At 35.0% G+C, this 17,579-nt stretch overlaps 1 protein-coding gene across 4 annotated transcripts in view; it reads right to left on the bottom strand.

Annotated features, from left to right (window-relative positions):
• Positions 1–17,579, bottom strand: part of LOC145983119 (uncharacterized) — a 67,893-nt gene that overhangs the window by 10,976 nt on the left and 39,338 nt on the right. For 2 of the 4 annotated variants that reach the window (XM_083116398.1, XM_083116400.1), the window contains exon 7: positions 501–674. The exons of the other annotated variants lie outside the window; for them this stretch is intronic. In XM_083116398.1, coding sequence (XP_082972524.1) covers positions 501–674 — 174 coding nt within the window. The remainder of the gene's footprint in view (positions 1–500; positions 675–17,579) is intronic. 4 annotated transcript variants of the gene reach the window in all.

Below are 17,579 nucleotides of genomic sequence, written 5' to 3'. Positions count from 1 at the left end.
GGGCGAATTCGAAAATGAAAATATTTCTGAGACACCCTTTATTTACGGGGTGATGTGTGGTCAGCACAATGAACCTCCAGTCATTGTAGGTTTCCCATGACCAGGTACACATCTGTAGCTTCCCAATTTCCTCATGATGGTGGTTGGCCATCAGTCCCATACATGGCCGGAATCTCAGGAGGAAAGCTGTTACGCTTTCCCCGAGACAAGTCAAACCAACATGCATTCCGTAGCCTGAACCCAAATTCTGACACCTTAGATAGTATGGCCATGGTGTGGGACAGCCAAAATATCTAGATATGTAAAAATAATACATTGAAATTATATTTCATTATTATTACAGCAGAACATTTTTAAGAAATATTTCATATTGTGTATCGGTTCTCCATGTATTCTTACACATGTATATTTGAGGCGTTAAATATAATTTGTAAGTATTACAATTTCTGCAATTACAAATTTGTTAATATTTTGAATTTACAGTAAAAAAATATTCTTACCTTTTACCGCAAGTGTCACAAATAAATTGAAATTCTTTTGTGTGTGAAATATGGTGTGTCTGTAAAGTCCCTTTGTGCCTAAAAGTTTTTCCACATGTCTCACACACAAAGAGTTTCCTGACTACATTCTTGTGCTTCAACATATGTTGATTGTAACCACATTGGGAATACAAACTGAAATAGAATATATTCAGATAGTAACAACACATTTTTTTCTTACACTTTCTAGGGATGACATAATATCTCATGCACCTGGCAATACTTATTCAAAGTCTAGAAACCTTGGAAGTTTTCAACACTTTTATAGAATACTAATAATTGGGAATTTTGTAAATGTGACTCTCCTCTGTGAATTTCTGGACCGCCATCCCTTCCCTTCAACAAAAGTAATAACTGTTTTGAAGTTGATGTCAGAAGTTCTTGCAGGATAGAAACATGTATTTAGAGAGTTTTGGCATGGCAGTTCAAATATACTCTGAGAATTTTCTGCATCTTCCTTAGAGACCACTACGTGACACAAAAACATTTTTGGTCAAAAATGTTGAAATAATGTGTAAAATGTTGGACAGTTTGTTATACCATAAACTTATGAAACAAGTGAAATTACCATTTTGTTTGCAACAATATTGTACAGAAAAAAACAAGTACATAAATTAAATCATACTTATTTTAATTATTATCCCTTATGTGAAAATATGTGGGGAAATTAAAAAGTAAGTTACACCAGAACCATGTTCCTGTACTAAAATAGATACAATTATCACACTGCTTGCAATACTGTCCTGAATGTTTTCTCCCCACACCCAAAGCAGCCATGCTACAGCTGGTTTAGTATGCGAGTAGCCACTGTGTGATTACGGTGCATCGTGTTGAGGTGGTATGACAATAAAAATAATACATTGTCATAACTACATTTGAAAATGGTTAGGCTAAGTCCAAAGTTCCACATTTGTGCTATATCTATAATAATTTAGTCATATGATTGCTCAAAATTTTATTCATATAATGCAATGAAGTGGCTGAAATTACTATTTAAACTAATTTCATTAAATATGATGTTTAAAAAAGCCAATTCGTATATCATGACAAAATTATCAAATTGTGCAATATTCTGAATTCATATTCATAACAGTTATTTTTGACTGACAATATGAAAAAACAAATATCTTCAATCATATGTGTTCTTTCAGGCAAGCAAGATAAGTTACATTCAAATTTATAATTAAATTTATTGAAATTATGTACATTTGCATTGACATCAAGGTTTATATACAAAGGTCAACTCTTTAAAATTGTTCAATGTCTAATATGATGTCATACTTGGTATTTTATATCAACATTCAAAAAATGGTAATTGTAATCATTAGATAAGTATATTGTGATATACATAGTAAAATAGCTGTAACAGAGCAAATATGTACATTTACAACACAAACATTCAAGCTGTTAAGCACTTATGGACAAAAATATAAAACAAAAACAATTGAAGATAACACATACTAAAAAATCTGGCTTGAACTAGTTGCTCTAATACTAGTTGTCTGTGACTTGTGAGGATCTCAAGATGGATGGTACATAAGTAAAAATGTGACGATTGGTGAAGGTTTGATATCATTAAAAATCTGGATCTTTTGAGAGATTATACTTGATAAGTTAATCTTTAATAGTTTGTTTAAACTATATAGAGACATTTTGTTGATAACAGAAGCTTTGAAATGCTTTTATAATGGAATAATCTGTAAAACGAAAAAGAAAAGATTTGGAACTGGTGTAAAGTGCCTAGTTTAATAATTGGGAGCTGGAAATTATTATCTGCTGGCATCAGCATTAACTAGCTAGTAAATGAATATTGCATTATCTAAAATGAAATGTTATGAGAAATAAGACTAAGTGAGTGTGATATTTTCTGCATTTTGGATGTGAACAAGCCAAATGTGAAGTTTTGAAAATTGAAGGAAGCCATCTTGTGGACCTGATTGAGGAATCTGACTTGTTGAGTGTGCTCAGATGTAGAACTGACGCATGCCCAAATATTTAGAGTAGGACTTGCTCTGCCTCGCAAGGAGACAATAAAGAAGTGTTTTCTTCATATAAATGTTCTTTCAAATAATTGCATAATTTGATGCTATTGTAATTTTTGTTGTCTCTAGTTTTTTTTTCTTTTCATTTTTATCAATATAATAATTATAAAGTTATCAGTATATGTAAATTTTAAATTACCTTTTCAACATAGCACCATAGTTACCTATTGTGCCGATACTGAGTTTAAAATATACTGACAAAGTTGTTATATATTTAAGATTATGAGACGTCAGGTGATTAGTTGAAAAGGTTCAAGCTTATAATAATCTTTGTATTGTTTTGCTTCTTGTTCTGGTTTCTGAGGTTAGGTGTTTTTACCTTTAAATATGTCAGATCCAAAGGGTGATTTCTGCTTGGCAGATGTTATGGCTGCTCTCAATGCTATCAAGGATGGCCAAACAGAGCTCAAAGCTAATCAGGAGGATCTCAAAGCTAATCAGGAAAAGACTGATGCTCAATTGATAGAGCTGAATGCTAGCCAGATGGTGCTTAAATCTGGGCTGACAACTCTTCAGCAATCTTCTGATGCTCAATTAAAAGAAATTAGAATTGATCTTGCTCAATATAAGAAGGAGTGTTTGATAAGAACAGAGAAAGTGGAATCTCATATAAAAGCATTATCCATGAAAGTGGATACTGATATTTCTGCAGTATCCTATGTTGTGGAAAAAAAGATGGAAAATTTGGGTAAGCAGGTTGGTGCTGTACAAGAAGCACATGCAGATTTGGCAGAGCGACTGCATGTTGATATGAGACACATGCAAAAGGAATGGTGTGAAACTAAACAGCATTTAGCAAATACTTTGTCCTCTCTTTCAAGTTTACCTAAACCTTCAGTGTGTGATGGTGCTTCTTCTCCACAAATTCAACCTAATCAAGAGATGAATTCTGATCAATTTCAGTACAAAGTGCTTCATAATGAAGAGGATGGTTCAGCAGGAAATATGCCTAATGAACTTATTCAAACCATGCAAGGACTTGTGACAAGTGATTGCAAATTAGTGAATAATGATCTCTCTCAGGACCAGGTTCTGCAGGAACAAATAATGGGTGTAAAGCTAGAAGTTTTAACATTGGTAAAAGAAGTGTTGTCACCCATTAGTCAGTGTAGGTTAGAATCAGCTGGCAGAAGAACTCTTACAAAGAGAAAACGTGCAAAAGTTCCTACAGTAGTGAATAGTTCTGATAGTTGTGTTGATGAGGATGTAGTGCGCAGGCATGTATCTAAGGTATGTGATAAAGCCACTAATACTGAAACTGAGTCATCTGGCTCAGAAGAAAAGTTATTTGATTCTACTAATGACCGTAGAGGAACACCATCTGGTCATCACCAAGGTTATGTAAAAGGTGATTCTTGTTTGCATCATAATAAGTACATAAATAAGAGTGATGTAAATGGTCCTTCTCAAAGTGCAACTTTTGCGACTAGTACTCAATATGACAACTCTTTACCGCACCGACAATCTTTCATAAAGCCACAAGAATTGTGCAAGTTTCCACAGTTTGATGGAATCTCGATGGACAGTATGCCATCGGAATTTTTGGAGAAAGTTGAGGAAATGATGGATATTTACAATATCAAGGAAAAGGATTACATGCAATATATACCTAAGTTACTCAAAGACTGTGCAAAAAGTTGGTACACTCAGAATAAATCTTCCTTCAATACTTACCATGATTTTAAAAAGGCCTTTCTGTCTCACTATGAGAATTCTAGGTGGAAGAGTGTCACATTGACTCGGATACTGAATACTCAATTTTCTAGAGCTGCACATGGTAACTTACAGAAATTTGTAAACAAGAATTATAAATTGCTCAATTCCATCCAGCCTCATGCGGAGGAAGCACACTTGATTGCACAAGTGGCTACGCTTTTGCCATTTAAGATCGGAGAGCACTTTGTGGTAAATAATGTTGAGACATTGCAAAGAGCATTGCAAGCCATAGAGAATTTTGAATCGCTTAGAGACATCCCACTTAGGATGAGCAATTCAGAATATGGAGTAAAAAATCGAAACTTTAAAGCTAAAGTAGCTCAAGTTGCTGTGGAACAAGCTTCTAGTGCAGATAAAGAGAATACATACTCTCGCAAATCAAATTACACAAGAACTAATTTTCATAGGAACTATGACAAAACAAACCTTGGGGTTAAGAGCTACAATCGTGGAACAGATAAGATTCCCACAGTAGCTAATGGTGTTGTTTCCCAAGCGGAAAACTGATGAGGACTCATGTTGGGGGAGGTAACATGGGTGCTAATAATGTATTAAAGCCTCCAAATAAGAATAGATTTGCCTATAATAGAAACACAATGGAAACAGACATTCTAACTCCTATACTTGACAATAATCAATTAGTAGGAGATAGCATGATGCTTAGACTTTCACAAAATATCTTAGGTGAACCTGTGAAGGTGGAAAAGGATGGTACACGGCACATTGGATTATGTGTTTCAGGTCAAACAATAGATCAGCTAAGACAAAGAATGGAATCTTACAATAAGTTATCAGACCAGGTAATGTTAATGATTGGCACGAATGATCTACTGAAACGGAGAAATGAGGATGATATCAAACAAAGCTTCAACAGACTGATACAGGTCATGAAAAATAAGACAAGGAATATAATTGTACTTACCTTACCACCAATTCCGAAAGTTATGCATTCTAGAGGGGATCCAGAATGGGTCAGATGGCAAAGGTACAATTCTCACCTGTTATCTCTTCAAGATGAGGATAAGGTCAAAGTGCTAAATATTGCTCCTCTTTTCTTTGATGATGATGACAAGATAAATGAAACTCTGTATGAACAGTACATTGGTCCTCGTATACAAAATCGTCTGGATATGATTCATTGGAATCGTGCGGGCATGTGCAAGTTGTTGCAATTTTTATATAGTATGAGTGTCATCCGAAATATGCAGTTGCCTGTCAAAAGTGTGCATAATACTTTTAAGACTGAAGTGTCAGTTCATGCAACTGAGATAGGTGACAAAGAGCGCAACAAGATTGGACACTTAAATCAGGGAAGATCTCACGTTCCTGAAAATCAAAAAAACTAGTCAATTCCCTTTGCCTTGAGGCAGGTGACAGAGGGTATGCTATAAACCCTGCCATAGCAGTTGTTAATGTTGGTGATTGGGAAAAAGGATTAGAATCTGAAGATCAAAATTACATGAAAGAAAATTACCGACCAATCAATAATGTTCCTAATGGTTCGAATACTGCAAAAATTTGGGTTAATATTCTAGATCATAAACATTTGGCTCTATGTGATAGTGGAGCAGAAATTAGTTTGCTTTCCTATCAGGTGTGGAAAAATATCTCTTCTACAGCCAGTAGGCCAAGATTATTGAGTACTAAAAACATTAGACTAGTGGATTTTACAGGCTCTAAAAAGAACAAAGTTTTAGGTTTAACTAGGCTTATGATTGTTATCGGTTTGCAAAGTTTGTTGGTACAATTTTTAGTGGTTCAGAATCTGCAGGTGGATATGATCTTGGGCTTAGATGTTCTATATGCATTGCAAGGTACCTTAGATTTCTCTAAGAAGGCACTTGTATGTGATAATGATAAATATGATGTACTTGCCCGTTTCGTTCCATTGGAAAATACTGTAGATGTGGATCATTATTATGAATGTTCTTTTGTGTCAAGTCCTGAGGGTAATAAGGTGGATGATGAAACAATATTAAAAATTTCTGGTCAGCTGGATCAAACTGAGATGTTGTCGGTAGTTGAAAAACAGAATTTTTTAAATATATTGTATAAATATAAAAAATTGTTTTCCATTAAACCAGGTTTATGTAAAAATTATGTGCACACAATGGAACTGGATACAGACAAACCCGTGGTAGGTCGAAACTATCCTCTTCCATTTGCATACCGGGATGAAGTTAGAGAACAGATCAACACCATGTTGGAATGGGACGTGATTGAATTGTCCAACTCTGAATACTTATCCCCTCTATTGGTTGTACCTAAGCCAGGTGGAGGGATAAGAATGTGTGTTGATCTAAAAGGGATAAATAAGCATGTAAAGTTGATGCAAATTCATCCCGTAAAAATAGATGAGTTATTAGTACAGTTTCAAGGTTGTAATTATTTCTCATCTATAGATTTAGGTAATGCCTTTTGGCAAATTGCTTTGGATGAACAAAGTAGAAAATACACAGCATTTTCATTCGAAGGCATGTTATATCAATTTAAACGTGTTGTATTTGGATCAGTGAATGGCACCGCTGTCTTTGTAGATGCAATGAATAGAGTTTTGGCTGATTGTAAGGATTTTGTAGTGGTGTATGTGGATGATATCATTATAAGATCCAAAGACTTTGATTCTCACCTGATTCATGTTGAAAGTGTATTTAATTGTCTACTGAAAGCAGGCATGACCCTTAAAATAGAGAAATGTAAATTTTGCTGCAGGGAGATAAAGTTTTTGGGTCACATCATTACCCCAGAAGGGTATCATAAAGATCCAGTTTTTGTCAAGTCTATAATAGAGTTACCGGAACCTAGCTCAATTAAACAATTGCAAAAGATATTAGGTTCCTTAAATTGGATTAGTAAATACATAAAAAATTATGCAATGTTTGCCCAACCCATGTATGAGCTTATCAAAGCTAAACAAAAATGGTGTTGGAATAAAGAGGCATCTGAAGCATTTCAGCTTTTGAAGGAAAAAATTGCTGAACAAGTAATGCTTGCATTTCCCGATTTTGAACATAATTTCTTTGTTCAAACTGATGCTTCGGTTATTGGAGTAGCGGGTTATTGTTTCCAGATCATAGAAGGAGGGTTCAAGCCTCTTGGATTTGTCAGCAGGTTGTTAAAAGATTATGAGAAATCTTATACATCTACTGAAATGGAGGTGTTGGCGATCCTATATACTATAGACAAATTTGCTTCTATACTAAAAGGGAGGCATTTTGTCATTATTACAGATCATAAAGCCCTCACGTGGTTGGAAACTGCCCACACGTGGAATGCTCGTCTCACTCGCTAGTTCATCCAGTTACAGATGTATTCTTTTGATGTTCAATATTGCAAAGGCAAGGAAAATGTAATCGCTGATTTGCTAAGTCGATCTTTTCCTTGGCAGTTGGACATGCATTATCATGTCAACTACTCCGAGTTGGAATTAATGCTGCAACCTTTGTGTGACTGTAAGGAACTTGCGAATGCACAGAGAAATGATATCGAATTGAATGAGATCATTTCCTATCTCTCTGGAGATGTTGATACTGATAATTCTCGCTGTAGGAATTGGCGGAAACAGTATTGTCTCAGGGAGAACATATTATGTGTCAGGGATTTTCACAGACCAGAAAAGTTAAGGATATGCTTACCTGCCTCCTTAATTGGTAATATGCTCATCAAGTTTCATGATGAGAGTGGTCATTTCGGTGCATCTCGGACAATGGCACAAATATATAGAAATTTCCGATGGAAAAACATGTTTAAAGATATAAAACAATATGTTGCTGATTGCGATACTTGTGTCAGGTCAAAGCCCAATAAACATCCTGCAAAACATTTAGTTAAAATACACCTGACCAGTAAACCTGGAAAAGTCCTTTTTGTGGATTTGCAAGGTCCATTCGTCATGGGTTCTAAGCGGGAGAGATTTTTGTTGACAGTGTTGGATGCTGCAAGTCGGTACTTGTTGGCTTATCCTATTGTCAACAGTAATGCAAATACAGTCATCAAAAAGCTTATCAATTGTTATTTTGTCCATTTGGGTATTCCTGAAAAATTGATTGCCGATAATGGACCTCAATTCAGATCTCATCAGTTTGCAGATAAAATGAAACACTTAGGCATCATGTTAGTGTTCACTCCTCCATATCATCCGTCCTCCAATATGGTTGAGAGATATCATGCAGAGCTTAACCGCTTAATGAGAGTTTTGTCAGGATAGTCATACCCTATGGCCTGAAAAGGTTAATGTTGCCCTTCATTGTTTAAATAATGCAATTTCATCTCAAACAGGTTATGCTCCTATAGAACTGCGATTAAATAGGGAACCTAACATGAGCATATTCAATAATATCACTGAAGATGAAGTAATGTCATGGGATAATAAAATTCACATGGCACATCTAAAAAGTTTTGAGGCCAGAAGTAAGAAAACAAACCAAATCAACCAAAAACAACAAGATAAAGTTTCCATATTAGTTGGTGATTTGTTGTTTGTTAGAAACAGACATAAAGATTTAGAAAATAATCCCATTAAGAAATACTGCTTCTTGTTTGAAGGACCTTATTTGTGTGTTGAGAATCATGATAATTCAACAGTTACCTTGTTAGAATGCAACACTGGTAATCCTGCGAGTCAAGTGGCCATTGAACACATCAAAGTGTGGAAGTGTTCTAATGCCAAAAGGTATAAATGGCTAGAAATTTTGCAAAACTGCAACAAGTCACATGAGGAGCTAATAAAGAGATTGTTGTAAGGATGCAAGGTAGATGACATACTTGTCAGATCTTCAAAGGAAACAGATATTTCTGTAGTGAAGATGTAAGATTAAGTAAGCGTTAAGGGTTGGTTGGTTGGGAGTTTCTTATTGACTGAGTGTCAAGGGTGGTATATAAGACCTCAGTTCTTTACTTTTTCGTTCTTTGTATATTAATTTTAGCATTATGAAATTGCTTATGCGAACATGTTGTTTATTTTGTTGGTTTGAAGGACAAAAGATACTTCTTCATTCCACAACCATACCCACAAGGGTTGGTTGGTTGGGAGTTTCTTATTGACTGAGTGTCAAGGGTGGTACATAAAACCTCAGTTCTTTACTTTTTTAATTATTCATATATTAATTTTGGCATTATGAAATTGCTTATGCTAACACGTTGTTTATTTTGTTGTTTTGAAGGACAAAAGATACTGCTTCATTTCACAACCATACCCATGAGGGTTGGTTGGTTGAGTTCTTCTTCTTAGGATGTGGGTTAAAGGTGGTACTGTGAGTCACAGTACTTTGTGCAGAATTTTTCTTTTGTCAGCTGATAATGTCAAAATTTTCTCACTTTTCATGCTTCTTTCTTTGAGTCTGAAACATTAGTTCAGGTATGAAGTATTCCTCTGTAGAGTTTGCCTTAAGTTGATCTTCATGATCCGACATTGGTCTTCAATCATATTTCTTGATCCTTAGTTGTGTTGAACGGTGAAAAAATTTAATGTAACAAATATTCTTTGTTATGTGTATTTTGGAGTGCAAAAAAATGTATAATATAATGTGATGGCATGTGCATAATAATTTTGAATGCTAAGATTTAGCTTTGGCTTGAAAAATATTTACTAGAGCACAAAGATTCCAAGAATTGAATCGTAGGCTCAAATAGGAATGAACTTGACAAAGAGCAAAGTGATTCACGTGTTGATCCAAGCTTCAGTCAAGTAGTAGTTTCCTTTAAAAATGCTAGAATGCATTATGGCTCCAAAATGTGTTCACAAAGGGCTGAATAGTAAGTTCGAGCCGTGACGCTGCGAGTTCAGGAACAACAATTATTTATGATTTATAATTTCTGTGCACACATCATAATTTATACATTTCTTGCATGAATTCATTTGCAATGTAAGAAATCTTATATTCAGCACTCCGTAAATCTGAGGATGTTTGCTTTTCGATGCAGGGACTTACATTTTTGTCTTGTTAGCTGATGTTGCTAGATGAATGGATCAATTCCTAATGGGAAATTTAGGGAAATTTAGATCAGAGGTAACTTACTCTACATGTAGAAAATTATTATTAATATATTTTTTGGCTAAATAAAATTTAATATAGAAATTATGCTCCCAGGTTGAGAATGAAGTTCTGACTGGTGCTTCATTGTTTGATAATAAATAATAATGTTATGTAGGTACATTGTTTATGTAAAAATGGTTACTTTACTGGATAATAATTGTTGGTATGTCGAACTTGATGTTTTTTGTTTTTCAATATTATTATGTACAAAAAATTCATTATGTGTAGTTGCACTGTATTGGTTCATGTTGAACAAGTTCTTGTTGTATTGTTGGAAAACAAATATTCAGTCACACTCAATTGATTATAATGCTGAACATGTAAACAGATTGTAAATATAGAGGCATTGTATTAATTATTATATGTTAAATGTCTCAGTAGGGCTCAGATCTGTTGTGGGTTCGTCCCTTGTTGAGCGCCAGTATGACAATAAAAATAATACATTGTCATAACTACATTTGAAAATGGTTAGGCTAAGTCCAAAGTTCCACATTTGTGCTATATCTATAATAATTTAGTCATATGATTGCTCAAAATTTTATTCATATAATGCAATGAAGTGGCTGAAATTACTATTTAAACTAATTTCATTAAATATGATGTTTAAAAAAGCCAATTCGTATATCATGACAAAATTATCAAATTGTGCAATATTCTGAATTCATATTCATAACAGTTATTTTTGACTGACAATATGAAAAAACAAATATCTTCAATCATATGTGTTCTTTCAGGCAAGCAAGATAAGTTACATTCAAATTTATAATTAAATTTATTGAAATTATGTACATTTGCATTGACATCAAGGTTTATATACAAAGGTCAACTCTTTAAAATTGTTCAATGTCTAATATGATGTCATACTTGGTATTTTATATCAACATTCAAAAAATGGTAATTGTAATCATTAGATAAGTATATTGTGATATACATAGTAAAATAGCTGTAACAGAGCAAATATGTACATTTACAACACAAACATTCAAGCTGTTAAGCACTTATGGACAAAAATATAAAACAAAAACAATTGAAGATAACACATACTAAAAAATCTGGCTTGAACTAGTTGCTCTAATACTAGTTGTCTGTGACTTGTGAGGATCTCAAGATGGATGGTACATAAGTAAAAATGTGACGATTGGTGAAGGTTTGATATCATTAAAAATCTGGATCTTTTGAGAGATTATACTTGATAAGTTAATCTTTAATAGTTTGTTTAAACTATATAGAGACATTTTGTTGATAACAGAAGCTTTGAAATGCTTTTATAATGGAATAATCTGTAAAACGAAAAAGAAAAGATTTGGAACTGGTGTAAAGTGCCTAGTTTAATAATTGGGAGCTGGAAATTATTATCTGCTGGCATCAGCATTAACTAGCTAGTAAATGAATATTGCATTATCTAAAATGAAATGTTATGAGAAATAAGACTAAGTGAGTGTGATATTTTCTGCATTTTGGATGTGAACAAGCCAAATGTGAAGTTTTGAAAATTGAAGGAAGCCATCTTGTGGACCTGATTGAGGAATCTGACTTGTTGAGTGTGCTCAGATGTAGAACTGACGCATGCCCAAATATTTAGAGTAGGACTTGCTCTGCCTCGCAAGGAGACAATAAAGAAGTGTTTTCTTCATATAAATGTTCTTTCAAATAATTGCATAATTTGATGCTATTGTAATTTTTGTTGTCTCTAGTTTTTTTTTCTTTTCATTTTTATCAATATAATAATTATAAAGTTATCAGTATATGTAAATTTTAAATTACCTTTTCAACATAGCACCATAGTTACCTATTGTGCCGATACTGAGTTTAAAATATACTGACAAAGTTGTTATATATTTAAGATTATGAGACGTCAGGTGATTAGTTGAAAAGGTTCAAGCTTATAATAATCTTTGTATTGTTTTGCTTCTTGTTCTGGTTTCTGAGGTTAGGTGTTTTTACCTTTAAATATGTCAGATCCAAAGGGTGATTTCTGCTTGGCAGATGTTATGGCTGCTCTCAATGCTATCAAGGATGGCCAAACAGAGCTCAAAGCTAATCAGGAGGATCTCAAAGCTAATCAGGAAAAGACTGATGCTCAATTGATAGAGCTGAATGCTAGCCAGATGGTGCTTAAATCTGGGCTGACAACTCTTCAGCAATCTTCTGATGCTCAATTAAAAGAAATTAGAATTGATCTTGCTCAATATAAGAAGGAGTGTTTGATAAGAACAGAGAAAGTGGAATCTCATATAAAAGCATTATCCATGAAAGTGGATACTGATATTTCTGCAGTATCCTATGTTGTGGAAAAAAAGATGGAAAATTTGGGTAAGCAGGTTGGTGCTGTACAAGAAGCACATGCAGATTTGGCAGAGCGACTGCATGTTGATATGAGACACATGCAAAAGGAATGGTGTGAAACTAAACAGCATTTAGCAAATACTTTGTCCTCTCTTTCAAGTTTACCTAAACCTTCAGTGTGTGATGGTGCTTCTTCTCCACAAATTCAACCTAATCAAGAGATGAATTCTGATCAATTTCAGTACAAAGTGCTTCATAATGAAGAGGATGGTTCAGCAGGAAATATGCCTAATGAACTTATTCAAACCATGCAAGGACTTGTGACAAGTGATTGCAAATTAGTGAATAATGATCTCTCTCAGGACCAGGTTCTGCAGGAACAAATAATGGGTGTAAAGCTAGAAGTTTTAACATTGGTAAAAGAAGTGTTGTCACCCATTAGTCAGTGTAGGTTAGAATCAGCTGGCAGAAGAACTCTTACAAAGAGAAAACGTGCAAAAGTTCCTACAGTAGTGAATAGTTCTGATAGTTGTGTTGATGAGGATGTAGTGCGCAGGCATGTATCTAAGGTATGTGATAAAGCCACTAATACTGAAACTGAGTCATCTGGCTCAGAAGAAAAGTTATTTGATTCTACTAATGACCGTAGAGGAACACCATCTGGTCATCACCAAGGTTATGTAAAAGGTGATTCTTGTTTGCATCATAATAAGTACATAAATAAGAGTGATGTAAATGGTCCTTCTCAAAGTGCAACTTTTGCGACTAGTACTCAATATGACAACTCTTTACCGCACCGACAATCTTTCATAAAGCCACAAGAATTGTGCAAGTTTCCACAGTTGACTTGTTGAGTGTGCTCAGATGTAGAACTGACGCATGCCCAAATATTTAGAGTAGGACTTGCTCTGCCTCGCAAGGAGACAATAAAGAAGTGTTTTCTTCATATAAATGTTCTTTCAAATAATTGCATAATTTGATGCTATTGTAATTTTTGTTGTCTCTAGTTTTTTTTTCTTTTCATTTTTATCAATATAATAATTATAAAGTTATCAGTATATGTAAATTTTAAATTACCTTTTCAACATAGCACCATAGTTACCTATTGTGCCGATACTGAGTTTAAAATATACTGACACATCCAACATGAAGGTGCACTCCGGCATATGATTTTTGTGGCCAGAATGGTATAATCGGAGTGATATACATTGCCAAATTATCGAGGTGTATGGTGAGAATGCAATGCCATGCACCATGATCGCAAAATGGTGCCAGATGTTTGAAGAGGGAAGAACGAATGTGATCAATGAACCGCATGTCCGATTGCCTGCAACTCTGAACACTATCGACAATGCGGAGTGTGTCAATGCAATCATTCTTGCCAATCACCATGTGAAAATGAAAGAGATTGCAAGTGAACTGAACTCTGTAACTACCACTTTTTTGGTCCTCTCAAACAAGACCTAGGGGGTGAGCATTTCATGTCGGATGAGGAAGTGCAGGAAGCAGTGTTGAAGTGGTTGAAAGAAATTGGATGAAATTTTTACACACAAGGTATCTAAAAACTGGTCACACTATGTGAGAAGTGCTTGAAATACCTTGGTGACTATGTCGAAAAAAGTTAAATGTTCATATGTTTCTGTCCAATATTTTTTTTCCTTTTAATGTGTTTTGTTTGTTTTATACAGGGGGATGTAACTTACTTTTTGATTTACCTATGTATAACTATTTAAAGCAAAAGAGAATTGATTAAAAATATAAAATTGACAGTTGCCACTTTTATGAACCAGCACATTGAGTGGTAATCTCATGATCTTGATAATGAAGGTTCTTGGTTCCAGCTACGGACTGGGAAAGGATGTTTCTTTCAGTATCTCTTCATCAATTTCATTATCATTATTCATTTTCAATATTCGTTATTCAACAATTATCATTGTTCACCCTCAATGTTGAAATTAACCAAAAGTAGCAAAACTGGCACTAAATAAACAACACAATAATAAATTGAAAGTCTTGAGAAAAAAATACAAATAAGCAAGAGCACACAATCATTTATGAACACACCACAGTATCGCCTGGTAAATCTGCATAATTGTAATGTGTGCTACTATAGAAATCAAACTATCAAACCGTACCAGACACTTCTTTTCTCCCAGACAAAAAAGTTATGTATATAATTCAAATTATATTCTTCATAGCCTGGCAAGTACACTTTTAACTGGTTGATAATTTTTGTCAAAATATACAGACCTGCTCTAAGTGTTAAAAAACTTTCAACACAAGAATCTGCTGCTTTCCTTTTCATGTATTTCCCCCAACTGTGTCCATAATGCTAGATGAACAGCAGAGACACCATGTAGAAATTTGTGAAAAATGTAGGCTTGACTAGTGGCATTGCTCTACCAACTGAGATAATGAGGAAGCTATGGATTTGCCTGATTGTCTGCTGTTACTATTACATTTCTCTGATGGAGCTCTTGCTCAGTCAACATGCCGAATTTATTGCATCATGAAGATAACTTCAGGACACACCCTGAGTGGCATTTCTTTTCCATCCAAAAGGTCACAGCGATAGATAGGAGGGGAGGTACTTTCAAGAATGTCCCAGCCCTTTCAAGCCTACAGAGACCTTACATTTCCAAAGCAAAACACTTCAATTATTATTCAACTGGACAAACCACAATATTAAGTGAATTTGAATAGTGAAAAAAATAATAATAATAATAACGTTCAAACGTTCAAGGAGAATTTGTTATGCAACATCTATTCAAGGAGTAAGATCATACCATCCAGCACATGCACATCTCGTTGCACAAGAGCATGGTTAAAAATATGGAAACAGCATTGAAGAAATTAGTAATAACAACATAAAAACAAAACAACAATTAAGTTGTTGCTGATATACAGTAAGAATATACATGCTTTAGCGCAACATAGGCAAACTGTGGTTCAGTTCATTGCTGGTGCAGGACAAATTTCAATCTCATTTTTCTTTCGTATATGGAAAAACACTAAAATAAGACATTCGCAGTTGAAAGAGAAATGATGGTAGCTAAAAATATAAAAATTGAGAAAAAGTCAATGGGGGGAAGGGTTGAGCTGTTCAAACTTCAAATTTGAACATTTGAATGGAGTGTTCAAATTGGAGCAAGTTTCAACTTTTGAACATCTTGTAATAGATTCTACTGTCCTTCCTCTTTACAATGAGCTCAAGAACGCTTCTGCATGTGCACTCGTCCGTGAGATATACACAAATAAAAATTGCATGTTTGTGAAAAATGACTGATCAACACTTATATTTCAGCAAAACCTTTCACAGGTGTCGGTCTTGGAGAAAAGCAAAGCTGTGTACCACATATCAAAATCGGTGACTATGAGGGTCAACTCCAGCCTAATTTGACATGGAATGACCCATCATAAAAAATATTCTTGAACTAAGCTCTATTTAAATACATGAAACCCCATGAATGATCAGATGAATTTGTTTTTCAATGTAAATATAACTATCGAAATTATCTTACTTTTCGATTTTTTAAGAAAAGATTGGAATATGTTGTTTGAAAAACCTCATTCAATTGCACAAATATTGCATGTTAAAATTCTTTCTACACATTTAGATATCCATAATTTTGAAGCTGTTCCTGAAATCAGAATTCTGTAGTTTATGAAGGTAAGGGGGGCTGTACCAAAAAGCAACTTAACGCTGCAACCCGCAGACCCTATGCTACGTGTGGTGTCACAACCAAACATGAACAATCTACCTTTACACTCAAAACTTACATATCAGCCGAAGGTATCACACTTTTGCACTTTGAGGCTACACACTTTCATAAATGCCACATATCCCTTACTTAGGCTCACTGGAGAGGAAACAAAGAAATAATGGGGGGTATCTCGTATCACATGCACATGGAGATTCTCTGCATTTGGATCCCATGGACTGGCAGCTAGTGTTGGCCAAATTAGTGGTTCCCTTGGGTGGATGCCTGGTGTGAGTGTGAATCTTGGTGGATACTGCCTGTGTAAATATCACAGTTCCAGCAGCTATGCCATGTGCCCTGGACCACCAGATTCATCTAACACACAAAAACACCATAGGTCAGCATACTGTCCCTTTTTGTGGCCTGGAGTTACACTCACAACACATTGGTGTCCAAATTCACCTTTGTTAAACACCACGCACACATTTGGCAGCATTTCATTATACAGATCCCTTGTCCCTGGCCCACACAGCCGTCCAGATACTTATTTTAACTCACACCACTCCATGTGACATTAAACCTGTCCTAAAGAGAAGTGAAGCTTGGGAGGCAAGCTCCCATGATAATAAAAGAATTAGCCACTTTCTCTGTGACGTCTCAGCTGTGGCAGCCCCTGGCTGAGGTCGCATGTGGCTGTAGCTGGTCTGCGGAAGAAGTACCAAGTCTGCTCACCAGATGTCAGACTTGCATGGGGGGTTGTGAACAGTGCCTTGATGTAGGCTTGTAAACATTGGCATTTTCCTTGCTTTTAGGCCTTATTTAAGCTAAATGGGTGAAATGAATTGGCTTTTCAGGCTCTGGGCACTGTTCTGCATATACACAAATGTTATCTCTAAAATCTAACATAAAATGAGGGATTTGGCTGACAGGTGAGTTGGAGCCCATTGTTTACATGGATCCAACATGGCCATTGTTTGTCTGAAAATTGTTCCCTTTTATTGAATAAAGAATTTTTATCCAAACTATGAGTATGACATATGGGTTTCATGCACTATCCATGGTGCTGTTTATTGGGGTATGTGATAATATGGGAAATGGCTCTCGCAGGCCTTTTCTATTTTGAACCTAATGACCCTTGCACTTAGATGGAATATGTGTGTGTCTGTATTTGAGCATTTATGTCCAATCCTTGCTTGGTCATCAGCTTTCTTTATGTTTCCTTAGAAACATGAGAAAAAAATGTTTAACATCTATGTTAAA

Source organism: Lepisma saccharinum, unplaced genomic scaffold (genome assembly GCF_977018435.1).
Source record: "Lepisma saccharinum unplaced genomic scaffold, izLepSacc3.1 HAP1_SCAFFOLD_662, whole genome shotgun sequence".
Lineage (NCBI taxonomy): Eukaryota > Metazoa > Arthropoda > Insecta > Zygentoma > Lepismatidae > Lepisma > Lepisma saccharinum.
The sequence above is the reverse complement of the archived record's forward strand: the minus strand, read 5'-3'. Positions and strand labels throughout refer to the sequence as shown.